This window comes from Drosophila arizonae, chromosome 5, assembly GCF_054131065.1.
Source record: "Drosophila arizonae isolate 15081-1271.41 chromosome 5, UAZ_ARI_1.0, whole genome shotgun sequence".
NCBI classification, from domain to species: domain Eukaryota; kingdom Metazoa; phylum Arthropoda; class Insecta; order Diptera; family Drosophilidae; genus Drosophila; species Drosophila arizonae.
In genome coordinates, this window is record NC_142925.1 from 20,329,318 (window position 1) to 20,356,642 (window position 27,325).

Genomic DNA, 27,325 nt, shown 5'->3' on the forward strand with positions numbered 1-27,325 from the left:
CTTTTGACTTGATGGTATATTTGATGGGAGCACCCGCAGAATTATTGTCAAAATGCAAAAGAGAAGATCATTATTACATTTCACGCTTCCAGGCAGGGATCGTAAAACCGAAACCACAAACCAGTCGAAACGTCAGCGGCGCAGTCGACATCGTTGACGTTGACGTCGACGTCGACGGTAACTGCGATAGCGTACCAAATTAATGGAACCACCGCGCAGGGCTGGAGCACTATGGGCAAAGAGGCGGCGGTGTTCACGACGCAGTTGTGGCAACGGGAACGGGAACGTGAACGGGAACGGGGCCCTGCCACAAGCCCAGGTAAGAAGTGGGACCAACAGAACCCAAAACCAAAGCCGCGTTGTGGGAGAAAGAATAAAACTAACAATGAACAGCGAACTGCGACTCCCATTGGAATGATGGCAGCAGCGTGCAATCCAGGCACGTTTGCATATGTGTATGTGTGCGAGTGGAAGTGTATAAAAGTGGATGTCTGTTTGTGTGTGTGGTTGTGTTTGTGTTTGGTATTTCGGTTTTGGCCCGCTTGTCTGTACCTTTGCACCGACGCCACCGTCGCGGCTTTATTGCGCTCTTTGTCTACCAGCCAGCTCTGCTCTGCTCTATTCTGTTCTGTTCGACTAAGAGCAAGAAGTCATCAAGTCTCAGTGCCGCACGATCGCAAGCACGCACACAAATAAACACAAACACATGTACGCACACACTCACAGCTATTGCACACGATCACGAAATGCGCAAATAGCTGTTCGGCTTTTGGGAATGGGTACGGGTTCGGGCTGGATTTAGGTTCGGGTTCGGTTTCGGATTCGGATTTGGTTTCGGGTTAGTTCTTGTATTTTCTTTTCTGCTGCCATAGTCACACGTACGTACATATAAACATACTTATATGTATATACATTAGTATTTGTATTCTTAGCTGCTTTCGTTGAGCATTCATTCATGTTCATACACAGACATATGTATGTAGAGAACTCTCTCTCTCTCTCATACATACACACGTATGTGCACATATGAATCGGCCTTTTGGGCCCGACCGCCAATTTCCTTTTTAAGCTAACAATCTGGCCTTCTTCACGACATTAACCATTGTGTACTTGGCCAAGCAACAACCGATCCGTACAGAACAACTTCAATCAGAAGCAGCCAAAAGTCCTCATTTGGTGCAAGGATTTAAGACGCGACACTGTGTGTGTGTGCGTGTCAGTTTGTACTTTGTGCCTGTGTCTGTTCACGTGTGTATGTGCTGGGTGCGAGTCATCGCCATCGTCCATCGGCTGAATTGGTAACGTGCTGCGCGCATTGGAATAGGAAGTTCACATCGCAACTGGAAACTGGAAATTGGAAGTGTTGGCGTTCTGGAATCAAGCAGTCGCAGCAGAAGAAGTCGCAGCAGCAGCAGCAGCAGCAGCGGGTTTCTTCTTCGACTCTTGACGGTTCGCGGTTGCGTGATATAGCCTGGCTATCAGTTAGTTCAGTCGAAGGCTTACAGTGAACGCGACGAAAAGTGCCAACGGTTCTTCGATCTTTTAACAGCATCTACGCGTTCGTTATTCAAATTCAATTGTGCACAAGAGATCCCCGAGAGTTTTAAACCTCTTGAACAAAATCATGGCCAAAATCATCTTGTTTTGTGTGCTCAGCCTCTTGGCATGCGCTGCAGGTTAGTAATAATAAATAAGAAAAAATATATAAAAAATACAATTCAAATGAAAAAAAAAAAGAATAATAAAAAGATTGCACACAGATTTTTAATACTTATAAAAATTAAGAATATAGAATAGTTATGTATGTAAAATATCTTTAAAAAATAGTATATAGATTTTTCTTGTTTTTCATTTTTTTTTTTTTTTTTTTTTTTTATGGAAATTTTGAACGGTCATATTTAGTTTTTCATAAAGATTTAATTTAAATCTTAATGCCAAGTAATGGAAACATTTACATGGATACAATATTCTTTATGATTATATCATTTCTTCTTTTAAAACGCCTTCTCCTTCACGTTTTTTAATTAAAAAGTATTAACTAAAAGAACAAACTATGTAGATATTTGCTTAAGTATAAGAAGGAATGATAGAGAACTCCCATCATTATTTCAAAGTCATTAAATATGAATTTTCTTCAAGCCGATTAAGAGTTGAGAAAAAGTTGCTGGAATTGTACCCGCTCTTCAAATGTTTTTTTTTTTTTTTTTTAGAGCTCTAAGCTTTTTATCTTTTTTTTCAATTTTGTTCTTAACCCGACCCGATCTCAAGCTGATCGTGCATAATAATCATTTGGCTGCTAACCGGAGGGAAGTTAGGTGCCAACAAATAACTAGGCAGGAGGCCATCATTTGATTGCATTTGCGCCGCGAGGCTCGTGAATCGAGATTTGCGATTCGCGATCTGCGATCCGCCTTCACCAGAACTGACTTTGAGTGCATCATTAGAGACGTGCTAGATTCGTGTAGAAATGCTATAGAATGAATATGGGGGTCTGCAAGGAGAGCCTAGGCAGGCAATTACCTGGAATTATAGTGCTCCGACTAAGTTTGGAGTCGAGAAACTGGGCGAACTGCAGTTCAATTATTGGGTTACCCGTTGGGCTGTTCATGTAGAAGTCCAAGCCAAATTAGCGGGAATTCAAAATGGGCTCGCAACTGCTTTTCCGCGTCCTCAAATGAGAAAGGATGGAAGTCAGAGACGAGCGAAACTAAAATCAATTATATTTTAGTTACTTAACTCAATCTAAAAAATATTTCATAATAAAATAAAAGGTTAATGCTCAAATGGGAAAAGCTAAAATTCCGTGCTATTCATCCGCATAAAAAATGTATAGAGAAATGGAAAATAGTAATGAGATCGCTCAAAATATATCTAAGTTCTAAATTAATAAATTTGTATTATTTTTTAATACAATTAGAAATATTGAGATGAATTTGAGTACGCCGAATATTCTATTCACGAATTAATATATATGCCTAAATATAATTAAAATTATCTGGCATCGCTTGAATACAATTACTTAATCAAATTCACTGTTGATACATTAATTATGATGATAGTTTATGGTACTTTGAGTCTTTATTCATTCACTTCAGTATAGAAAAAAAGATCCGAATCGAGATACAGAATGCATATATTCATTCTCTGTCCGCCTGTCTGTCTATCTGTTCATCTGTTTGTCTGTCAGTGCTACGTTTACTTTGACTTCGGTGTGTTTGTGTCTTGCATTTAAAATTGCCGGAAATAATTTCATATACAAGCAGAAGCGAGGCAAACATTGGACCCTCGCATAGGGTCTATAGGGTAGTATCCATATAGTTCTCTGTTGCCTATCCATGACCAATTCCATAAATAGGCTCTTCCGTTTGGCTAGAGCCAACGAATCAGCATTGAAAATGAAAATATAGCTAAAGCTGTTTGTACAACCAATACAACTGCACACACACCCAGATTGTTGTTCTTGTTGTTGTTGATGTTGTTGTTGTTTAGCATGGTCATGAGGTATTCGACCATTCAAGTCAGCTACCTGTTAGCTCATGTCCAAGCAAAGTCAACTCATTGTCATCTTTGAGAGTCCCAGACGATTATATAAGAAAGAGAAGAATAAGAAGAAGGAGGTAAATAGGCATCCCAAAAGCTGACAGATACTTTATTATTATTCTGGATACCTTCTAAACAACATTTTTCTTAGCATTGAGCTAATTAATGTCATCATCGCCATTATTTTTCATCAGATTTTATGTAATTAGCTTAAGTATCTGTATCTGTATCTGTAGTTGTGCATCTTTACCTGTGTGTATGTGCTTGTGTATTTGCTGCGGGTCATAGACCGATAAATGCTTCTGTTCATCATCATTATTATCATTGCCATGAATCATCAAGCACTTGACTCTAACTCTGTTTTCCCTTTGTCCAAGTCCGAGTCCAACTTGGTCTTCTGCTTTTTATAGAACCGTGTGTTTGTCATTCGGATTGCTAGTTTTGGTAATCCTATTTAATGATATTTACTTTGGATACGATTACGATTTCGATTCCCATTGCCGTTACGGTTACGCATTGCGATTGCTCAGTATTCAGAGCGGATTGTCTCATAGGTTCATTGACCGAACAATTTTTTTCTTTCATGGAATTTGATTTGATTTCTGTGGATTTTTTTCTTTGGATTAGGTCAACGCATTACGACTATACATTTGGATGGTGTGCAGTATTTTATAAGTCGTATGAATCCGTATTCACCGGAGTTAAACTATTTCTTGGCCTACCAATACTGCCGATCACTGGGTCTGCAATTGGCCTCTTTTGAGACCAAGGAGAAGGCCGAGTCGATGACCACATATCTGAAGAATGCCGGCTATGGCAATTACGATTTCTGGACCTCCGGAAATCGATTGGGCACGGGCATGTTCCTATGGATGAGCACCGGACTACCGTTCAATGCAACATTCGATTTCTTCGAGAATTCGGCCGATGCCATCCAAGCGGGTCTGCTCGATCCCGTCGATCACAATAGCAACACCTCGCCACAGCGCACGGCACGCGACAGGTAAGACATGATTCAATTCTCGGGATGACCATATATTGAGGGGGCAGCACACATTGAACTTGAGGCTACCTAAAATTGTTTTTGTCTATATAGCAGCAGTGGTGCCGAGAAGGGCTGCGTCATACTGAAGCAGCCGACGTTGAAATGGATGCCCGAGGACTGCTCTGCCGTTAAGGACTTCATTTGCGAACAGACTCGCTGCTATTATTACAACTATGGCAGCATTCCAGTATCGTCTGCGCAGGGGTAAGGACTACTAGACAGAGAGAAAGAGAGAGAGAGAGTGAGAGAAAGAGCAACGATATAAACAAGCAAAAACAAAAAAGCAAATATCTAAATTATAAATCATAAAGGAAAATATAACTTAATAACTACGTCTACTATTCCCTCCTCTAAGTAAAATAAATCGATCTATACGAATGCTTAAGTTGCACTTTAAGCATATATCCTTAATTAAGTATATAAACAGCCAAGCCAACCCAGCCCAAAATAAATATTTATATAACACACGCAATGATACGTGATTAATAAAACAAGTTAATTTAGTTGACCACAAAACGAAACAAAAGATATCAAACAAGAAAACAGAAACAGAGACTCACAATGGAACGTTGCCAAGCGTTCAATTCAAAAAGTAATACAATACTTAATCAAATAGGTGAGCTAAACCCCAAATCGTTAAACTTTACAACTATTACACACATATGCCATACAGATATGCAGATCCTGAATCTAGTTCTGGCTCTGCGTATCTGTATCTATGTTATATACCTAATACAGAAGACTAATGCGCAGCTACCAGCCTATTTATTACTAACTTAAAGAACACTATAAATTTTAATACATATACATTTATATATACAACACATCGAGGTTTAAAGAAAATATTTTAAACCCGAAATTTGAGAAATCTAAACAAAAAGTAAATCAATTTGTGCAAGCAACAAGGAAAACTATGAACAATTTTTTATTTTTTTTTTTTATAATAATTAAATTTTATCATCAACAAGCAAGATATGAAAAATTCAAATTAAATAAATAAATATTATAAAGCCTTCTAAAAAATAAAAGTAAGAAGTATACAAATCAGGGAATCTTACCAGCTGAAAAAAAAAAAAAAAAAAAAAAAAAAAAAACATTTTAAATAAAGAATCTAGAAATTAAAAAATACGAAATGAATAAATACAAAAGAAAAACTAAAGAATAAAGAAAAAAGGAATGAATAGGCTGAAAAAAGAAGAAAATTGTGATTTGAAAACTAAATTGAAAACATAAAATTTCATAATTTTTCGAGAGGCTTGCACAAATTGAAGACATTTGAGCGTCACTTTCGAGACTCCTATTGAAATTTGGTGGTTTGGGGCTTAGCTTTTCCTATAGAATGTTGTTGTTGTTGTCGTTGTTGCTGTTGTCACTAAGATTTGTGCTCAACTAACTAACTTTAGCTTCAGACTCGCACTTTCGCACTAACCCAAATGCCAAGCTCTCTGCAAGTCAATCGACATACTATGTAACACTTTGATGTATATGTATAAATGTACATATGCATTTCTATTATATATAAATACATACGGTTATATACATATATGTAATCTTGGTCTATTTTGTTCCGCCTGCTGCAGACGCCCCATAACTTCAACCACACCTCGCACACCTGCCGATCTGCTGAATCTACCATCGACCACGCCTCTGCCCCTCATCATGTCCACCAGCGCCGGCAGTGGCAGCGGCAGCGGCGGCGGTCTGTTTGCCAAGCCCAAGTCGTCGATGTCGATGTCCGATTCAGCTCATCAGCCGTCGACTGTGTGGTTCAAGCTGAATCACGATCGCTCGCTGGCTGATGCGGATGCCGCCGATGTGGATGGCGACCTGGAGGCTGATGTGGAGGAGCACGATGATGCTGATGGCGAGACTGATTTCGATGAGCATGAGCATGAAGCAGGCGATGCCTCCAGCGAGCACGCACGCGAGCTGGGCGATGCCGACGGCGATGTTAAGGAGCACGTTTTTCCACTAAACGACAACGAGCTGCACAACGAAATGCATTCGATTGAGGAGCTACAGCTGCAGCTGCAAGCTCAGGCTAACGAGGAGCAGCCAGAGCATGAGGAGGAAGCATCAGAGGCGGATGAGAATGCCAGTGCAGATCATGAGTCGGAAGCTGACGCTGAGTCGGAATCTGAGCCTGAGGCGGACTCGCACTTCGAGTCGTCGGCCAGGGTCAGCGATGCACCAGCAGCTAAAATGCCCAGTTCCACAGAGTCGCCGGCCATTGAGGTGCGTCTCAAGCAGATAGCACAGGATTTCGAGAAGATGACCAGCTCCCAGGAGCTGCAACGCGCGGCTGCTGCAGTCGTCAGCAAGGATGAGATTACACCACAATCATCGCTCTCACTCAGCGATCTCATTCGCACGCTGCGTCCCAACGAGCAGCAGATCATACCACAAATCGACTCCGACTACTCCAATGCAATGCGTGTGCTGGGCAAAACATCCGCCGTGGTTGGCAACGAGGATTCACGCAAGTTCAAGGTGCTGCCCGAATCACACAACTTCTAGAAAACCTAAGGCATAAGTGCGAAGTGTAGGCTCCAGTTTTGTGGGGCACTGTCGTGGGTTCCACTGAGGAATGTTCATTAACGATGCCCAAAAGATGCCTAATGACGCTTCTCTCTGCGGACCCACCACAGCTAACACATACACTCTCTCTCCATAGATATTAATTAATTACAATTTGTCCAATCCGAGCTGAGAGTCTGACACACTTCTTATATACTACTTACAATATTACTATATAATAATATATGCTTTAATTGTATGACAAAAAATAAAAACTCTTGATTAATAAAACGAATTTGGTAAATGTAAAACGAAGCCTTTAAAATAACTCGCTGAGGAACTCCAAAGAATTTAATAGCTCATATAGCCAATAATCGTAAAATACTTAACTGAAGTTAGGCGATGAATCAGAGGGTCTCTGCAGAAAAGTGCAAATCATTTTTATACCCTGAACCCATTTTCAATGGGAAATCAGGGTATAATGGTTTTGTTGAAATGTATGTAACAGGGAGAAGGAGGCGTGGCAGACCCCACAAAGTATATATATTCTTGATCAGGGCGACGAGCTGAGTTGATTTGGCCCTGTCCGTCTGTCTGTCCGTCTGTCCGTCTGTCCGTCTGTCCGTCCGTCCGTCTGTCCGTCTGTCCGTCTGTCCGTATGTATGAACGCGTCGATTTCAGAAGATATAAGAGCTAGAGACTTCAAATTTTTTTTAAAATGTCCGTAATTACAGCGCGCATATCAAGTTTATCATTAAAAATCGATAACTCATCCCGATCTTTTTTTATCGATAAAAAACCTTATCGAAAACCAGTTATAAAATTATATCTTCTACACCTTTATTGCTAGAGTCTCCAAATTTTTAAAGTATGCTTATATGCAATTTATACAATTTCGGTTTTTGTTAAAATTTACCCCCCACCCTTAAATTCACCCCCTCACCCTCACTTTTGTAAAATGCGTATTTCAAATACTAGAGACTTGTGCTTTGGCAATTACATGCATATTCATGTTATAATCATAATCTGAAAGTTTCATGAAGATCGTACGTCCATAAAAAAAGTTATTAAACAATTAAGTTCTCATAGTAAGCGCACACTGCAGCCCATGCGTGTTTATGCGTGGGTGCTTGTGTGTGTATGTGTTTGTGTATGTGTGTGTATGTGTGTGTGTGTATGCGTTTGTGTGAGTATGCGTGTGTGTTTGTGTATGTGTGTCTGTATGCGTGTGTGTGTATGTGTGCCTGTGTGTGCGTACGTGCCTGTCTGTGTGTGTGTGTGCGTGTTTCTTGTGTAAGCTAAAAGTCGCGAAAAATTATTGAAATATCTATTGCTCCAAGGGTTCAGGGGATCTCGTAGTCGAGCAGTCTCGACTAGAGCTTTCTTACTTGTTCTTAATTTAAAGAGGATTAAAAGCGCTAAAACAGAAAATGAAGCTGAGGCTGAACCTGAATCAATGTAGGACTGTTTGTTGGTCAGTGAAGTCAGTTAATTGTAGACAGAAGACATTAAGAAATGTGCGAAGATTTCTGCTAAAGGGACACCGTCTGCAGTTTAGCTCTAAAGCCAACTTCAACTGCTGCTCAAACAATGAGACGAATTCGTTTGAACTGACTGATGCGAAAGGCAGTTTTACACCTGCCCATATACCTATGCATATATGCGCATCTATATGTGAATATATACTATGTGTTTCTGTGTATGTGTTTGTGTGCAGACTCTTGGTTCGACGAATAACCTTGAAAAGTTTTGCTGGGTCCAACGAACGTATAAAAAAAGAAAAAAAGAAAAAAGTTTCTCTTTTCTTGCTGAAACGGCAATCTCAGACACACAAAAAGGTAAACATTCCTCACGTACATCTTTGAGCAGCTACAACAACAATAACAGTAACAGGGATAATTGAGTGCGGAACTTCAGAATCGCGTTTTTCCTCTTCAGTTTTTATGGCCTGCACCCAAATGTTAAGAATTTTTGTATATTAAACAAAATTTGTAATAATAATAAAAACAGTATATAAATGTCTGGTCGTTAACGCTACGAAACTCAAATTTATTTAGAGTTTTACATTATAGTACAATATATAGAAATTATTTGGAAAATCCTTATTATGACAGCAGTTCAGATCGATGCTAGGATAGAATGCCTTTTAATTCGACATATTAAAACCCAAACGGAACCCAGATTATTATACGAATCCAACTTATCATTTTATTAGGAACTTCATCCAAATAGTTTTAAAATATATAATAACAATACAAACTAGTGTAAGACATGCCGATCGTTGCATACGAAAATAATTATTAGGAACATGAAAACTGCAATGTTTACAATGGTACCTATATAATCAGGAGAGTTTGATATGAACTCCTCGGAATAAAACATTTTAATTCGCGATTTATTGTCCTCCATATCTTTTGCATCCAGAAAATCAACTTGCTGTCTCTTGGCATTCAATATTTTCGTAATATCTGGGTGATGCGGAATCGACTTATCCAATAAAATGGGCTTACCACTGAAATTAACCAGATGCCCATAATCGTCGAACTGTAAATGTGGATATTTAATGCATACAAATATGTTAGATTCTAAATACCATAAAGATAAATCAAGGAAAGCAAATCATATGACAAAAGATCGAATGAATCTGTAGAAGTTTCCTTATGAGTATGTGATATACCCAAACGACTTCTTGCTAGTACTAGAGGATTCTCAAATAGAGCACTTTCGATTGGCTTAAAAAAATAATAAATACAGCTGTAATTTTAACAAAAATGTCTTACCTTTAAATCGATTATACCCATATATTTAGTGAACGCATAAGCTTGAAGAACTGGAACTTTTCGACCATTTGACTTGGTCACAATTGTGGGATAGTTGCCATCTGGTTTCTCTATGTCTGGTGGGCTGCCCGTGTATAGGAAAGTATGTGAATGGCCACCGATCACAACATCTACATTGGGACAATGTTCAGCGATCATCTTATCCATTTCAAACCCAGAGTGTCCAAGAGCAATTATTATATTAACTCCTTGATTAAGTAGGCGCTTTGCCTCGATGCTATCAAGTTAAATAGTCAATACAATAAATAAATAAGTGATAATTAAAGTTATGTGATTTTCATACTTTATAGTGGATATTTCTGGAGAGTAGCTGATGGAATTATAGGGTACGTAATACTTCGTATTTGGCGTTATATAACCAATTATACCGATATTCTGTTTGAATTTCCTGATAACTGTTGCACGAACTAAAGTTCTAAAATTATGTAGGGCAGGAGTCTTACGCAGATCCAAATTACAGCAAACAATGGGAAAGTTAACTTTCCTAAGGAAAGGTGTAAATCCGCCCAGGTCGTCATCGAGTTCATGATTCCCAAGCGACTATAGAGTAGAGTAGAGAATCATTAAATCAGTTATTACAAAATAAAGACAAATATATAGGCTTTATATTTATGTAGATCTTACCACGGCATCGGGATGTATTATATTCAAAAGATCAGCTGCCAATTCCCCCTTATGCGCTTTATACCAATTTGTGCCATAAAAAGTATCGCCAGCATTAAGATATAGCATTGGACCCTTGGCTCGAGCCCTTTTAACCCTGAGATAAATTTGATTATTAGTTAGTTTGCACTTTTCTTGAGCTTGACCAAATAACAAATTATCTTACACTGTAGCTACCCTACCAAATCCTCCAAAACACAAGCCCCTCTCATCGTCACCTGCGGGACACCGTTGACAGCTGTTGGTAACTGGATCATATCGGGCGTGCATATCATTATTATGTAAAATTGTGAAGCTAAAACACTGAACATGCGCGAACAAGATTGTTAAAATGATTATAAAACGCAGAACTATTAAGCAATCCATGGAAAAATCTAGTAAAGGTGCTATTATTCTTGTTGTTGAATGTAAGCATGTTGACAGATTACACAAGTGTTACTTTGTGTATCAAATTATACAATATATATCGATTCCTTGTAGACAGACGAGTTTTAGAATGAACTTGTGTTTTAAGTTTAAGTTTATTCAGCTTGCAATGCATCCCTGGTTCTGTTTAACGAGATGTTTTCAGTCATCTACTGCAACAAGACGTAACATAACAAACTCGGAACAGTTAAGGGTCCAGCGTTCAAAGTGCCATTGTCGCAGCTATCGTTGGGCAGATATGTCAATAAATCTGTTAAATGACAGTTATGAGTATTGTCCGATAGCGATGAGTACCATTTGAAACTGAAGCTGCTTTGAAAAGCTTGTACAACGTTCAGAACTTCATTCCTATCTCGAAGCCGTCAGACGCGTATCCAATATATTTAGCGCTTGTACGTAAATATTTCAAGATGCCGATAAGTCACATTCGACCCGCTTGAGGTTCGTTCGCTTAATCGACTCAAGGCTATATTGCAGGTAAATATCCTACTAAAACAGATATCTTCATACATTCTGCACCAAAAATTAATTTGGCCTTTCTACATAAAATTTTTCTTCAAGCATTACATGCATTCATACAAATTAATTTTAGTTATAAGTTTGTGTAACTTCTTAAAAATTTAATAATAGTATAGTATACATACAACACGTTCTTCTCAATGGTTGCAATGAGTCAGAGTATTAAATTGTGCACATTTTTTAAATGTCTTGATATTCCAATAAATACTATGTTTATATATACATTTTATAATTAATTAAAAATACGATTTACTACAAGTGTAAATAGCATCAATGCTAAGGAACTCAAAGTGTTTTTTATAGACTCAGATCCCGACGATTTACTTTTGCCGGAGCCTATGAATTGGATGCGACCTTCGACATCGGGATAAATGTATTTATGTTCATGCAAATATTGACGAACTGCTTCACGAACGGTTTTTTGCATACGTATAGACACAGGATTAGCTCGATCAATCATAATGTATCCGTCGCCACCATCGACCAGAAACTTTGGCACAATCACTTTATAGTAGGCGCTGTCGTTCAGATAGCTGTACGATGGCACTAAGCAGTCGGCGCAGCGCACTTTCACAGATACAACTCGATTACCCTCTGGCATATCTGGATTGTAGACCACATGAATGCCGGATACTTGAAGAAATGCTCCATCTGAATCGCTGAACCTATATGCAGCGGAACGTTCCAAAGCGATCCTCAAGGCTTTGCCAGTAATTCGTGTGATATAAAGATCGTTTTCAAAGGGCAGTACGGTAAGCAGATCATTCTGTGTAATAATGCCATCGGATTTTCGTTCGATTGAACTACGTATACCTAAAATAAGAGCTTTCATACATCAAAGTTGTTCTGAGTTTACGGCACGTACTTACCCCCGCTTTGATATAAAGCAATAGCTGCATCTGTCCAGTAATCACCTCCTTGATCTTCTAGCACACGACTGAATATCATTACATCCGTAATTAGATTTCCCATATTACACTCTACACATCGACAATATTTCATACGCCCCTCCAAATACACTTTCGTATGGCCGATCACAGACTTCTTCAGGGCAGTAATATTCTCTCTGTACATCTCTAACAGATCTAGTACCTCCTTCTCCTGCGCTACTCGAGCATCAAGTAATATCGGCGAACCATCGAATTCAATTAGATTTCCATCTCTATCGAACTGTTAAAAAATCTCAATGTATATTTCATAGATCTGTTTTAGATTCGACTTACCTTTACATGTAATTTCCCCAAATACTTTGTATAGGCGTAGGCCTGTACGACAGGAACCCGTTTTCCGCTCTTCTGTGTTATTATAGTCGGATATGGACCGTCGATACTTTCCACATTTGGTTTTGTTCCATTAAACAAGAATGTGTTCGAATGTCCGCCAATGACGATATCGACTTCGGGACAGTTTTTAGCTATATCCTGATCCTTTTTATAGCCAGAGTGTCCTAAAGCAATAATAATTGTGTGACCCTGTGCCTTAAGCTTAGCTGCCTCTGCGCTGAAATTGTAAAACTTATGTATTACTTGGATATATGTGCATGAGTAAAAAGTACTAAGAGTTATTTTTACAGAAATTGTGCCATTTCACAATTCTTAAATTTTCGAGTTACAGTACCTAACGATATTATCATAAAATTAGTTTAGAATTATTACTTGATAGAATTTATCTCCTCATTAAACTCCACATCGTTTTTTATTGAAAGTAATTTCGTATCAGGTGTTAAATATCCAATCACAGCAATTTTTGTGCCATTTGCATCGAGTATAGTTGAATTGGCTAAATTTTTGGAGGCAGCCATTTCGGGTACCTTGGTAAGGTTCAGATTGCAGGCCAAAACTGGAAAATTTACGTCATTCAGAAATGGTATTAGACCCTCTACTTTTTCATCGAACTCATGATTGCCCAAAGACTGCAATAAAAATATACTAAATAAATAAATCATTTAAGTGCACTTTAATTATGTGTTTTTTACTATTGCATCTGGTTGCAGTCTGTTGAGAAAATCACTGGCAATTTTATTTTTAAAGACTGCAAACCATGCTGTTCCGGTATAAGTATCACCGGCATTCAAATAAAATGCCGGAATTCCGCCATTTTTAGCTTCAGCACGATATTTGCGCACTCTGTAATAAAATAATATTCATCAGCCAGGTAATAAAATATTTTTAATACAATTTACTCATGGGCTATACGCGCAAAGCCGCCGAAACATTTATTGCTTTTGGCATCCTCCGGCGAACAGCTTTCGCTGTTGACATTCGTCTGCTCGAACCTCGCGTGCATATCATTATTGTGGAGTATTAAGAACTCCGTGGCTACCACAGGCTTCACTTTTATAGGATTTGCCGTTATCCAATTGGCATGTAACCAGAGAAATGCCAAATATTTCCATAGAATAATCATTTTATCTCTATATTTCTTTGAAAAAAAAAAAAAAAAGCACAATTCACTTTGATAGAGTATAAATATTTATAAATATATAACAGGCTAAATTCTCTGATTAAGTTTTTAACTATTTATCTATAGATTATCAAAGCTGTTTCAATACTCTGACTACGTATTTTCCCTAGGTTAATATATAATATATACAATGGATCAATGAATCATAAATTTAACAAGATAAAAAATGTTGTATATAATAATTATTAGGTTGTCAACGTAATGGCGTTTAAAAATTTAGTTATTCAAGAGTAATTTATTCTTGTAGTCATTTATTTAACAATTCTTTTTTAATACAATTATATATTTGTCCGTCGTAAAAGTAAACCAATTTTTGCTTGATATTAATATTCATATATTGAAGGGACTTCATTTAAACTATCATATAAGTTACATATGTGTGCTTTTCAAAACTTTATTCTGAAGAGAACTTATCTAGTTTTAAGATAATTCAAGCTTAATACATATATTATTTATTTGCAGTTTTTATAAACGACTTAATCAAATATTATGTTTGCTTATGTTTTCCAAATGATTATTGTCGTTGAACAAAGTATGATTTTATCTTTTTGTCAACTGCTAATTGGAATATATATATACGAATATATTATAAGTATATATGTATCTGCAATTTTCTACAATCATCTATTGAGTAAAGTTAATAGTTTTATCTTTCATAAAACAAGTTAGCTGTATTGCCCCTTTCAACATTTATTTCCGAGCAAGTCACACAAAAACTGAGCGTTATACTTTAATAAACAAGTTTTTGCTTTGAAAATATTTTTAGCCCAGCTAATTTGTTTATTTAACACTGATTTAAAATGTATTCAGTCTTGTAGCGTATACTGCTTAAAAATTACGTTGTCATTTTCCGTAGATGTCAATAACACATAAATTAAAACCTCCCGCTGTTTTGCCGAGGTGCTTTTATAAACATCAAATTTATTCCTTGAATTCCCGATCAACATTGATATGATATCAAATATATAATATAGCCCGATTGATTCCTTTTAACATTTTAACAATTAGCCAATTTTATATATATATATTTTTTTTTTCGTCACAATAAATTAGTAATCATTTGAAATGTTTTTTAGCATGATATAAACTCATTTTGTACAATTCAATAACATATTATATATTATTCAGTAATCATTAAAATAATTGAAAATAATCACATAAAAACCAATTTTCACGCTTCACAATTGCCATGACATGGAAAACTCAGAACCGTTACCTAACTTACAAGCAATTACTTTGAAAGCAGGTAACCATTCAACGAAGGTTTGTTTATTTTCTAATATACACTCAAAAAGTATGTGTATACCCCATACCAAAGTTTTGTGAAAAGACTTCTTAGAATACGCAAATTCAAATCGATTATGAAAACTGTAAATTATTGGTTGCCTGGGAACAGGACCACTCCTCGCTGATGTAAACAAATGCTACTTCACATTTGCGAAGATCACAAAAAAAAAGTTTTTCACGCTGCCAGCGAACCAACCGTTGAAACCGACGTCCACAGTCGCACTGTCTGCTTTTCGATGGCTTGCAAATGCCGCCAGAGAGTCGAGTATATTCACACCAAGGCGCAGACTTCGTACGCTCTTTGAGTGCACCGCCGATCGGTCGTTTATAGAAATTGTGATACACTTGCGGTTCTTATTAGTGAGCAGAGTATAGAGAAAAGCACGCAAAGCATAGAGACCGGCGTGCGCGGGACCCTTTGAAAGAACAGAGAGTGAGATTAAGAATGTAATATACATATGATGAGAATGGGTGCAGCAAGATAATTTACGCCCTGCTTGAGTTGCTATTCGATCGATCGCAAGTTTAAGCGCACCCACGACAGCGCAACATCCACGCCAAATAAAGATAAGCGATGAATAAGAGAGACGAGAGGTGAGCGTTCTGGCGCAGAAAGGCAGGGAGAGACAGTTGGTGCGAGTGAGAGTGAGAGTAAGAATCTAATGTATGAGAGTGCCTAAGTGAGAGTGCAAGTGAGAGTCTTAGCGAGCGGGGGCATGGGAATGGAAGTATGAAACGAAGTGCATCATTGGAATAACTTACCGTTGCGTTAGCTGTAGCATATCGACACTCTAAGTGCCATATCAGAGGCATGTACATGTTTGTATTTGTGCAATCTACATACATACATTGTTGAATGTGTTTCAGTGACGTCGGGCCGGTGTTCAAATTAAATTGAATAATTTTGTAATTCGCAAACGCATTGAATCGGAAATTAAAGTAAAGTGTCTGTGAAAAGGATTTAATTTTAGAGCTCACATTCTCCAGACAAACAGAACTGAACACATGTTTAGTTTATGCAGGGAATATCACGATAAGCATACACAGTTTCATAGTAAAGGTGTTTCCCGCATTTTAAAAAATAAGAGCAGATACTATTTTCCAAATTGTTCTTAATCATTTTTAATTTCAAACAATTAATAAAATAAGCTCTGACTAAAAAAACATAAGTACATATATGGTAATTTCTTTAAGCAAAAAATAATAATAATATTTAATATATATAAAAAAAATAATAATAGTAATAATTATAATTTATTAAAATATGCTATACACTCAAGTTTTTTTTTATTTTAATATAATATAATTCAGAAGGAAATAAAAGGAAAAGAAAATCCCATTTCAATTTCATTTACTTACACAAAAAATAACATCTTGAAAACATTCGAAATGATAAAAAATTAACTTATCTCAAGTTGAGATTGGGTTATAAGTTATTATGATAACAAACTTTACTACATGAACGTAATCTGTTAACGTCTCGACTGCTCTGTTCTAGTATTTGATCATGCACGAAAATTACTGAACGTATCCCGCACACGTGCTGCTACAAATATAAGTGAGACGAAAGACTTTTCGATGGCTAGAAAATGCATTGTACATTGCTCTATAGATCTGTAAAGGCATTATGATATTTATTGTACATTCATCATCTAATAAATTCAAACTTTTGTATTCTGTACATTTAAGAGTTGGGATAGGTATTCTGTTCGGATATAGTTACAGTTAGCTATAAACTAGTTAAAGAAACGTGTGATCAAGGAAGACAATACAATTAAGGCCACAGAGCCAAAGATGCTACCAGCAGAATCCTTGGGTCCAATGATAACGATGCGACCCTCGATTTCGGGGTAAACATAATGACGCGCCTCCAAATATTCGCCAAATGCAAATTGATCATTTTTCTGCAATAGCTCAGTGTGCGGGTTATTTTCTTCAGTGAGAACATAGCCATCGCCGCCGTTCAGTAAAAACTCCGATACGATGACGTTATAGTAGGCAGACATATTAAGGTTACTATAGCTTGGCACATTGCACTGGGCACAGCGCACGAGAGCAGAGGTCACACGATGACCCTCCTCCATATCGTAGTTGTACTCCACATGTAAACCTGCAAACTGAAGGAAGCCTCCGTTCGAGTCCAAGTTTCGCACATACGCCGATCGCTCCAGAGCTGCATGCAACGTTTTTCCAGTAATGCGTGTCAAATAGAGTGCGTTCTCGAATGGAAGGGTTGTTATAACATCGCTGCCAGTAATCGAACCAATTGAATTCTTGTCAATGGATGCTCGTATTCCTAAAAGAGAAACATTTCATTTCATTCATATTTCATGGGAATATTAAAATATGCAATTGTGTCAAACTTACCACCTCCTTGGAGTAGAGCTATGGGTGCATCCGTCCAGTAGTCGCCGCCCTTGTTCTCTAGCACCCGAGCGTGAACCATGGAATCGGCAATCAAATTGCCAAGATTACATTCCCTTAAGCGGCATATATTTCCGCCCTCTAGGGTGACCTTCGTGTAGCCCACGATTTTCTCTTCTAGTCTTGTGATATTTGGCCGATAGACTTCGAGCAAATCTAACAGCTCTTGATCCTGAGAAATCGATGCATTCAACAGAATTGGCGCTCCATCGAATTCAATTAAATTTCCCTCGACATCGAACTAGAGAAAAAGTGTGACTTGAATTATGCATAAATTATACCACGTATAAGTCTATTCACAACTAACCTGCACATGAATCTTTCCCAAGTATTTTGTGTAAGCATAGGCCTGAACCACAGGCACCTTTTTACCACTCTTCTGAACCACTGTGGTGGGATAGGGCCCTCGCACTGCTTCTGGATTGGCATCGTTCTTGTCTGCAACAGGTTGATTGGCATCTAAATAGGTATGCGAATGACCACCAATGACTATATCAACATCGGGACACTCTCTGGCAATATCCTGATCCTTTTGGTATCCTGAGTGACCCAAAGCAATGATAATTTTAATGCCCTGAGCCTTTAACTTCTCTGCTTCAGCACTGGAAGTAGATAATTTCGTCATGAGTTATCATAATTATTACAAAAAAGACTCAAGCGCAATTACTTGATTGATACAATTTCCTCTGCAAATTCCACGTTGTTTTGGAAAGAAAGATCCTTGGTATCTGGTGTCAGATAACCAATTACACCAATCTGAACTCCGTTGCTCTCCAGTATCGTGGAATTAGCCAGACTCTTAGCGGCAGCCAAATCTGGTTCCTTCGACAAGTCCAAATTGCAAGCCAACACCGGGAATTCCACAGCGTTAAGGAATGGTATTAGGCCTTCCACATTCTTATCAAACTCGTGATTACCTAGCGACTATCAAATGGAAAATACAAACAAAACAATAAATTAAACAAATTAAATTTATAATCCAAATCGCACTCACAATAGCATCAGGCTGTAGCATGTTGAGAAAGGCGCTAGTGATGTTGTCTTTAAAGACTGAGAACCAAGCTGTGCCGGTGTAGGTGTCACCTGCATTTAAATACAGTACAGGTGTGCCTCCCTTCTTGGCCTCCTCACGGTATTTGCGAACTCTGAAAGAATTTGAGGATACAATGAATCATCGCTCAGTCATGTTGATTTAAGTTACTTACTCGGTGGCAACACGTGCAAATCCGCCGTAGCACCTGTCCGTATTGGCATCCTCCTTGGAGCAAGTGCCTCCATTCTTGTTTATCTGCTCAAATCTTGCGTGCATATCATTATTGTGCAAGATAATGAGCTCTGTGGCTACACTGGCCTTCGGAGTAATGGGATTGGCATAAGTGTGGGTCAACAGCAAAGTACATGCCACGATAATCAGCTGATAAGTCATACTCGACCTGAAGAGCTATGTAAGTATGCATACAAACACGTGGTATATATCAGGTTTTTTTTATTTTTGCAATTCGATCTGAGATTTTAATTGCAGCTGTCAGCAAATAAGTAAGTATAAGCTCTGCGCTCTGTTAGGCTTATCAATGCAGTGATAAGTCAATCAAAATATTCAATATATTTATTATCATTAATATCTAAGTGAAATTAAATGTCATATTCAATTCACAAAAATTGTTATCTGAATAGCTTATCAAAAACAAAAACCACAAAAAAAAAACAACAACAATCAATCTTTAGGTTTATTATAGCTTCTAAATCTAATCACTGGGTATATTAAGCCAACACACATGGATGACGCGTATGAAATACGTGGAACGTCAAAACTCGAGTTTTCGTCCATTCATATTGATTTATGAACTCTTTTCTAATTCTAGTTCTATTTACTATTACGTATAACAAATAGTTAGGTATATAATATGTACCAAGTACTATTGTTATATATGAATGGCTGACAATTAGCGGATGTTTCTGCGTAGGCTAAAAGAATGAATCTAGGATGGACGCTATATACCGCAAGTGCTTTACTCTCTCTCTCTCTCTCACTTTTTGTTTGCACAATAATACAATTGACATTTGCATCTGGCGCAGGTAATTGCTCTTAAATTGCTTTTACAGATCGCTGAGGCCCGCTGCTACTTACATGCTCTTCTCGCACAATCCGCCAACAAACTGGCCCGAAATCGTATGGAGCAGCGGCTATAACCGAAACACTTGAGCTGAGGAGCGAACGATTACGATACGAGCAGCGCGTGGTTGTGACTGCCTCTTTATTGTTGCTGTTGTTTTTCCCGTTTCTTTTTTGTGTTTTTTTCTTTTTTTGGCTCTGTTTCAGGTAGTGGCAATGATTTTTAATAGCTGTATTGTATTTCGTTTTTGCTCAGTAGATACGAGCACTACGACTCTAATAATTATTGCTCTTTCCGATTATCTCTTCGAATATGTATTAGTTTTTTGTTATTATTATTTTTTTCGCATTTGTCAAGCAGAGCGCTTATCACCTGCCGAATCTGTATAGCAACTAGTGTCAATTCACTTAGCTAGCTGATAAAAAAGAAATGTATTCACAATTTGCAGAATATTATAAATACATATATAAAAATATGAATGTATACCTATAGAATATACTGTTATTTCACAAGCACGAAAGAGCTACAAAGTGTCACTTATCCCAAACAGCTGCTTCAACAGAACGTGACGTTCCCACGCAAACATCAACAACAATCCAATCATACACACATGCTCATTTCGTGTATTTGTTTTAGCTACTGTAACTTTCGCAACCATTCAAATATTTATACTCATACACATTCATAGCTCATATTTTAGTGTCAATACGAAATACCAAAAAACAGCCGCTTTGTGAGCTTCCACTCGCAAAAAGTTCAAGAATATATAAATAAAGATCCCTAGAGCAAACATTACACAGTCCTAAAAAAATATAGTAACCAAAAATGTTTTGCAGAAGCGTTTTGATTGATTGTGTATATGGGACTATAATTGAAGCACTTTAAAGTTGATCAAATATATTTATTTATCACTACGATATATATATGTATATATATATATTTTTTTTAATGCACTGATCAGCTCTCTCTCGAATAATATAAATAAATTTCATCAAGTTTTGTTGGCCTGTGCTATAACTTCTTCAGCTATCAATATTTAATTCATCAATGTGACATCAAAGCAACATGTTTGTGCTCCCAATTGTAAATCATCAGAAAATCTGAAACATGTCTCACTTTATCATTCAAATTTATTATTTTATATATATACATATACATATGTAGAATACAGTACGCACTTCTATGCCTACATACACAACAAAGATTTTGTTTTTGGTATATGGCACAACATATTCAACGTCTGACAATTTCCGCGCTGGAATATCCTAATACTTTAATAAAAGACTTTTGACTGATTGCTTCCATTTGCTACGGTATTTTAGAGTTTGGCTCATACTTATACTATATTTATATGTTATATATTATATTATATCCAAAGTATTTGAACTAATTATCTTGCCATATTTTGTAATTTAGGTATGGTCCAGCAGAATAATCTCAGTTCAGTGAAGTTTTCAAAAAAATAGTAAGTAAGGAATTTTGTTTATGATTATGTATATAGGATTATTCATTATAAGATCATTCATACGACTCTACAATTCGAATGAATGTATTAGATTTTCAAATACTGCAGAATACCGTTGCTAAAAAAAATGGTCATTAAGTTTGCCCTTGCTCTTCTAAGAAATCGATACATTCATAAAGATGAGCAGGTGAACATAATAAACTCCTCATCCTGATCAGAATATATTCTATATTCGTAAGGAATTGAAGCAGTTTGTCTGGTAAAACCATTGGATCGAGCTGCCATTTGAATTTACTGAATTTTGTTTCACTATCTTTCTCTCTCTCTCTGTGATTTCTCTTATGAGGCATATGGAGATAGTTTGAGAAGCAAACTGATGCTGCAAGAGCTAAACTTCTCACTTCGACTTGTGCGAGATAGTTTTGAATTCTTCTATTTCCTTGGCCTCCACATTTTATAATGTGTAAATAAATTACGTTCTTATTTGACTTTTTTATTCAACATCGAAATGGCGACACTGATGTAAATAACTGTTTATCTTATCTCGTCAATGCGTGCACTATTAGGGGAATCTAGATAGTCTGTTTAATTTATAAAATAATCAAGTCCACAATCATTAACTGGCTATCGAGAAGTTCACCTAATTTACTTACACACGCTAGCTAAAAGTGCTAAAATATTTTATTATCACTTTACTCGTCATGAATTCAAAAAGTGAAATTGCACTAGTATTTATTTATTTAAAAATAATTTTTAATAGATATTATACAAACACATGAGTATAATTACTTATTTGCCTTTAAAAAGCTTTAATAAACTATAAGATAGATTTATATTTTTTATAATTCGTTCAAAAGGTATTTATTGAGAACTTTGCGAGAATAATCTATGATTTTGTTATAACAATGCGACTCTGCATTCCGGTATAAATAAAGCTGTGACCCTCTAGATACTGCTGTAGAGCACCCTTATCATCGTTCTCCAATAATTCAGTGAACTGATCTTGCTTTTCGATGAGATTAAATCCATCTCCACCATTCAGAAGAAAATCGGTCACAATAACGTTGTAGAAATCCGTTTCATTGAGTTTGCTATAGGATGGAACACTGCATTGGGCACAGAGTACTAAAGCGGAAGTTACTCGCTGTCCCTCAGGCATATCGTAGTTGTACTCCACACGGATGCCAGATAATTGTTGAAAGCCGCCGTTGGAGTCTTTGTTCCGAACAGACGCTGAGTGCTCCAAGGCATTGAGCAGAGTCTTTCCGCTAATGCGTGTTACAAGCAGACGGTTCTCAAAGGGAATCGTATCAGCCATGTCTCTAAAAGTAATAGAGCCATCAGCAATCTTTTTGATGGAAGTGCGTATGCCTGAAATGTGTTGGATTTTATAATAGGAGAACCATCATTGATTTATCTACTACGTAGTGCGTACCACCACCCGCAATCAGAGCAATGGCTGCGTCAGTCCAATACTCGCCGCCCTTGTTTTCCAACATTCGAGAGTAGACCATAGAATCAGCAATTAAGTTACCCAGATTACATTCTCGCAAGCGACAGATACTACCTCCCTCGAGATGTACCTTAGTGTGACCTATAACTTGCTTTCCTTTGGCCGTAATATTCGGACGAAAAGTATCCAGTAAATCCAGCATATCTTGCTCCTGCGCAACTGAAGCATTCAAAAGAATTGGCTCACCAGCGAATTGAATTAAGTTTCCAAACGCATCGAACTGTGCTCAAAATTTCTGTTTAGTATAAGTAAATCGAATGAAACTTTAGGTATTACCTTAACTTGCAACTTGCCCAAATACTTCGTGTTGGTGTAGGCCTGAACCACAGGCACCTTTTTACCACTCTTCTGAACCACTGTGGTGGGATAGGGCCCTCGCACTGCTTCTGGATTGGCATCATTCTTGTCTGCAACAGGTTGATTGGCATCTAAATAGGTATGCGAGTGACCACCAATGACTATATCAACATCGGGACAGTCTCTGGCAATTTCCTGATCCTTTTGGTATCCTGAGTGACCCAAAGCAATGATAATGTTAATCCCCTGTGCCTTTAGCTTTGCAGCCTCAGCACTTGAAATGAATCAGTAAAAATAGTTAAAAGCGACAACTGGTGTATCCTCACTTTATGGATGTGATTTCCTCATTGAATTCTACTTTGTTGATGTAGTCCTGCTTTGTTTTTGGCGTCAGATAACCTATTACGCCAATTTTAGTCCCGTTAATCTCTAGAACTGTAGAGTTGCTCAATTTATTAGTGGCAGCCAGGTCGGGCTCCTTTGAATAGTCCAAATTCGACACAACAACTGGAGAGTCTACAGCATTCAGAAATGAGACAAGGCCTTCGATATCCTCATCAAATTCGTGATTTCCAAGACACTAAACACGGCAATTGTTATCGAACAGAGATTATTGTGGTAGTCAGTTAACCTACCAGCACATCCGGTTGAAGTTTGTTGAGTAAAGTGCTAGCAATTTTATCCTTGAAGATCGTGAACCAAAGAGTTCCGGTAAATGTATCACCTGCATTTAAGTATAATACGGGATTACCGCCATTCTTTGCCTCCTCGCGATATTTTCGCACTCTGAAAAAATGTATAAATTTGTAGATATACAAATTTAGCAGAAGTATGCAGCCAACCTTACACATGTGCTATCCTTGCGACGCCACCGAAGCATTTATTCATATTCGCATCTTCCTGAGTGCATACTGCGCCATATTTATTTGTCTGCTCGAATCTTGCGTGAATATCATTATTGTGGATTATAGTGAACTCAGTAACTTGATTGATTGAGTTTTCGATGGGATTCGCGCGAATCAATGCAGCAAATGCCATACAAAATTCAAAGATACACAATAGCCTCATTTTGAAACTGAAATGAAAAATCTCAAGCTTTAACTCGATTACACAATGCTAGCTCAGTAACGTCTCAATTTTGCTACGGCAGTCAAGGTGATCTCAAATAGACTTTACAGATGTTTCCTCTCATGGATACAAGATAAGGTTGAGCCAATGAAAACCCTTTTACGATTACACTTTATATCTAAATCACATTTACAATGAGTTTAGCTTGCAAATGATTAAAATAAATAAATTTAGCAAGAAAGTCCCCCTAGAGTCATTGGCACTTCTCAGTCAGAATATATGAGAATCTGAACAAGATCACACAACAATTAATATAATTAAAATGAAAAGAGTGCTACGTACACTCCCACTCTCGCTCTCTCTAATGCTTGCATCATCTGTAGGCTAGAGTAGAGTCTTAATACAACGACAATTGCTGGCAATATATGCAAATTTTCGTGTATTTTGATGTATTTAAAAATTGAAAGCTTTCTATGTTGTCTCAACCTAATGACATTGTCTTATCTGTTGAGCGTGCGGCTAATTCAGACTTGATAGATATTTTAAAGTATCCACAAAGAACGTTGGCATTACAAGTATAGACAGTGTGCCTTAGACTTCCAATATATGTATCTCAACTTAAGACGTTTCGATGCACTCGTCCCTCGATCTGCCAGTAAACTAAAATCAAATTGTTAGAAAACATCTTTTAAATCTGCTTCAATCTCTTTCTATCTCTCTCTCTCTCTCTCTCTCTTTCTTTTGCTAAACAGGTACCTCGGGCGATAAGTTTGCTCTATTTGTTGGAAAGAGCATGATCTGATAATGCCAATTGCTCAATGTACGGAAGCTTAAGTCTACCTCTCAACATTTCCAATTCATTTGAATAATCACCAATTAACATATTGCAGTTAAATGTGAATTCTCAGAATTAATTAAAAATTATATTTCATATATAAATAATAAAATTATATCATATAATAAATAATAATATTTTCAAATACATAATTTGCAACTTATTCAATAATCCAAAATAATCAAAATTACTGTAAATTTATTGCATAATTAATGTAAATCTAATATATGTAATATAAATATAAATATGCACTTTACTGTGTCCTATATGTACTATAGTAAAGTATATCCCTGTATTAAACTATCATACATACGATCTAATCATAAATTTAGTTGCTCCTAATAAAAAACTTTTGTGTTGTGCATACACACATGAATTTGCTATTCTAATATTGTTTGCTATACAATACACTGAAAAAATATGTATTATTAGATTTTACCAAAAATATTTTTCCTCATAATGTACCTATGTTTTTTAAGACATTCATAATTTTTAGATTGATAATGCCGTTATATAATAATATATTCAAATAAAATAAAGTTAATAAAACAGAAAAATTTTTAATTAAGCTAAATATTAATTGAGATAGTCTTAGTATAAGAAAAATTATATCCTATTGATGAGATCTTATATAATGCGTTTAGTAATATAGAGTTGCATAAGTATTTTAATGTTATGTGAATCTAGATTTGCAGTGTATTTATAGGGTGTGCACTTATCATTACAATGACAGGTCAAAGCGCAGTCTGTAGCCATCGAAATCGAATCGAAGAGATGGCTGTGAAGCGTGCCAGCTGCAAATGCTTGGTATGGCTAGCAACGACATATCCAATGCGCTACGCTGCGCAACGGGGAAAGGGAGTAGAGTAGACGAAAGTGAGGATGGCCGACAAAGAGGCACGGCCACGAGACAACAGTATTACTGGGCGAGGGTGAGCGGGAACTGGACGAGATAGCAGGCCGCTGCAGTTAGAGAGCAGATTGTCAGGGGTTGCTTTCGATTGCAGCGCACATATCCTGCCTATATCCTGTTGCCTTCCCGCTCCAGCTGCCGGCAGCGGCCGACAAATTTAAACAGCTGCAACAATTTTTCGGTTGCCTTTAATTTCCAGCCTGGGCACATCCCTTAATGTCCGCCTGTCTCTTATTGCTGGTTGGGGTTGCTTTCAGGATCGCGCTCCCTGCAACAGCTCGGCTGGGGTGCATTCGACGCTCGATGCTCAGTTGTTGTGATCGCCAGGTGAACGAAGGTTGTGCCGCGGAACAAAACGAACTACAGTATATATTCGGAACACGACGAAAACTGAAGAAGAGGATTCCCTATGTCTGGAAAATTGATTATGAAACGCAAACGAGCAGATCAGCTTAGAACTCAGAAATCGGACCAGCAGCATCAGCAAGATGTGGACACTGAGTCAACTGCCGAGAAACGCCATCGCTTGGAACAGGATTCCAGATCTAATACACCGCCAGCGCAGCAATCACATAGTCCAGCTATCCAAGCTGGCGATGCGCCCAATAGCATTTTGCTTGAGGCACTGCAAAAGATCATGGAATTGCAGTCAGAGCTGGATTCATTTGAACATGATTTGGACGAGCGTGAGGCCGGGGCGTTTGATAGCGATGAGGAAGTGCAAGCAAATGCCGAAGTGGCAGCCAACTTTCCAGCTCAACCCGCAGTCCCAAATCGACGCAGTGAAGCCGAAGCATTGGGCTTCGCCATGTGCGCACGCGAAACGTTGCTATTCCTGCAAAGCGAGGGCATCTCCACGGAGTCCGTGCTGTACAAGGCGCTGCTCGGAAAGCTGGTAGGCCAGAGCGATGGACTATTGCATGCCTAAGCAGAGGAGCACTGACAAGTCCCAATTTGGGATATTCTAGTCAATTTACTGCAATTATATTGTACGTAAAACGAATATTGCAGAAGGAGTTGGGACCTCAAACAGCATACGTTAAGAGTTCCACCACTTTTTACAAATTCTAGTTTTAAATCAATTTACTCTAGTCGGTTATTGTGCAGCAATATAAAAACTACTTTAAGTTTATTGAATAAATTATACAAAATAAAATGAATATATAAAGTCCTCGAGTACCACATTCTGTTGAGATCAAAATTTAATTACAATTTTTCATTGAGAACTTCTCGATGGGTATGTGTCACTTCTGGTTTGTGTCTTTGCTAAACAAGGTGACATAATCAGCAGCTTATGACAGTGTGCAAATTTCGAATACGTTTGTCAAATTGACAAAACAAAGTAAAAAAGAATGTTTCGTATATTTTTCTTATCCTTTTAAATAATGCGTACACA

General features: G+C 37.5%; 6 protein-coding genes and 1 long non-coding RNA gene across 11 annotated transcripts; 3 read left to right on the forward strand and 4 right to left on the reverse strand.

Annotated features, from left to right (window-relative positions):
• Positions 1-1,089: 1,089 nt before the first annotated feature.
• Positions 1,090-7,413, forward strand: nw (narrow). Of its 3 annotated transcripts, none has more exons than XM_089469975.1 (4): positions 1,090-1,676; positions 4,168-4,543; positions 4,640-4,789; positions 6,166-7,413. In XM_089469975.1, the coding sequence occupies exons 1-4, from the start codon at positions 1,625-1,627 to the stop codon at positions 7,100-7,102; spliced, it is 1,515 nt and encodes a 504-aa protein (XP_089326101.1). In that variant the 5' UTR covers positions 1,090-1,624; the 3' UTR covers positions 7,103-7,413. The 3 variants fall into 3 exon arrangements, with proteins under 3 accessions (XP_089326101.1, XP_089326102.1, XP_089326100.1); XM_089469974.1 differs by having other exon boundaries at positions 1,091-1,676; positions 4,637-4,789; XM_089469976.1 differs by lacking the exon at positions 6,166-7,413 and having other exon boundaries at positions 4,640-5,052.
• A 1,873-nt stretch (positions 7,414-9,286) lies between these two features.
• On the reverse strand, positions 9,287-10,971 carry LOC149268739 (protein 5NUC-like). The gene is made up of 5 exons (XM_089469447.1): positions 10,772-10,971; positions 10,567-10,702; positions 10,226-10,482; positions 9,883-10,159; positions 9,287-9,646 (listed from the first exon to the last, which is right to left on the reverse strand). Exons 1-5 carry the CDS (start codon positions 10,969-10,971, stop codon positions 9,362-9,364), a joined length of 1,155 nt encoding a protein of 384 aa, XP_089325573.1. The 3' UTR covers positions 9,287-9,361.
• A 400-nt stretch (positions 10,972-11,371) lies between these two features.
• Positions 11,372-13,502, forward strand: LOC149268740 (uncharacterized). The gene is made up of 2 exons (XR_016270197.1): positions 11,372-11,508; positions 11,854-13,502. It is a non-coding gene; the product is annotated as an uncharacterized LOC149268740 (long non-coding RNA).
• LOC108615001 (protein 5NUC-like) lies at positions 11,618-13,956 on the reverse strand. The gene is made up of 6 exons (XM_089469444.1): positions 13,733-13,956; positions 13,526-13,676; positions 13,206-13,462; positions 12,774-13,050; positions 12,420-12,720; positions 11,618-12,363 (listed from the first exon to the last, which is right to left on the reverse strand). Exons 1-6 carry the CDS (start codon positions 13,954-13,956, stop codon positions 11,783-11,785), a joined length of 1,791 nt encoding a protein of 596 aa, XP_089325570.1. The 3' UTR covers positions 11,618-11,782.
• A 2,953-nt stretch (positions 13,957-16,909) lies between these two features.
• Positions 16,910-20,012, reverse strand: LOC108620475 (protein 5NUC-like). The gene is made up of 7 exons (XM_089469446.1): positions 19,853-20,012; positions 18,930-19,165; positions 18,719-18,869; positions 18,392-18,648; positions 18,032-18,326; positions 17,668-17,965; positions 16,910-17,596 (listed from the first exon to the last, which is right to left on the reverse strand). The coding sequence occupies exons 2-7, from the start codon at positions 19,148-19,150 to the stop codon at positions 17,037-17,039; spliced, it is 1,782 nt and encodes a 593-aa protein (XP_089325572.1). The 5' UTR covers positions 19,151-19,165; positions 19,853-20,012; the 3' UTR covers positions 16,910-17,036.
• Positions 20,013-22,132: 2,120 nt separating this feature from the next.
• LOC108617087 (protein 5NUC-like) lies at positions 22,133-24,856 on the reverse strand. 3 transcript variants are annotated; one of them, XM_089469445.1, is made up of 7 exons: positions 24,755-24,856; positions 23,961-24,188; positions 23,749-23,899; positions 23,440-23,693; positions 23,093-23,387; positions 22,739-23,036; positions 22,133-22,674 (listed from the first exon to the last, which is right to left on the reverse strand). In XM_089469445.1, the coding sequence occupies exons 2-7, from the start codon at positions 24,179-24,181 to the stop codon at positions 22,190-22,192; spliced, it is 1,704 nt and encodes a 567-aa protein (XP_089325571.1). In that variant the 5' UTR covers positions 24,182-24,188; positions 24,755-24,856; the 3' UTR covers positions 22,133-22,189. The 3 variants fall into 3 exon arrangements, with proteins under 3 accessions (XP_089325571.1, XP_017868239.2, XP_017868238.2); XM_018012750.2 differs by lacking the exon at positions 24,755-24,856 and adding an exon at positions 24,524-24,737 and having other exon boundaries at positions 23,956-24,188; XM_018012749.2 differs by lacking the exon at positions 24,755-24,856 and adding an exon at positions 24,524-24,735.
• Positions 24,857-26,157: 1,301 nt separating this feature from the next.
• On the forward strand, positions 26,158-27,313 carry insb (insensible). Its single transcript, XM_018012753.2, has one exon. It carries the CDS (start codon positions 26,339-26,341, stop codon positions 26,855-26,857), a length of 519 nt encoding a protein of 172 aa, XP_017868242.1. The 5' UTR covers positions 26,158-26,338; the 3' UTR covers positions 26,858-27,313.
• The last annotated feature ends 12 nt before the right edge of the window (positions 27,314-27,325 follow it).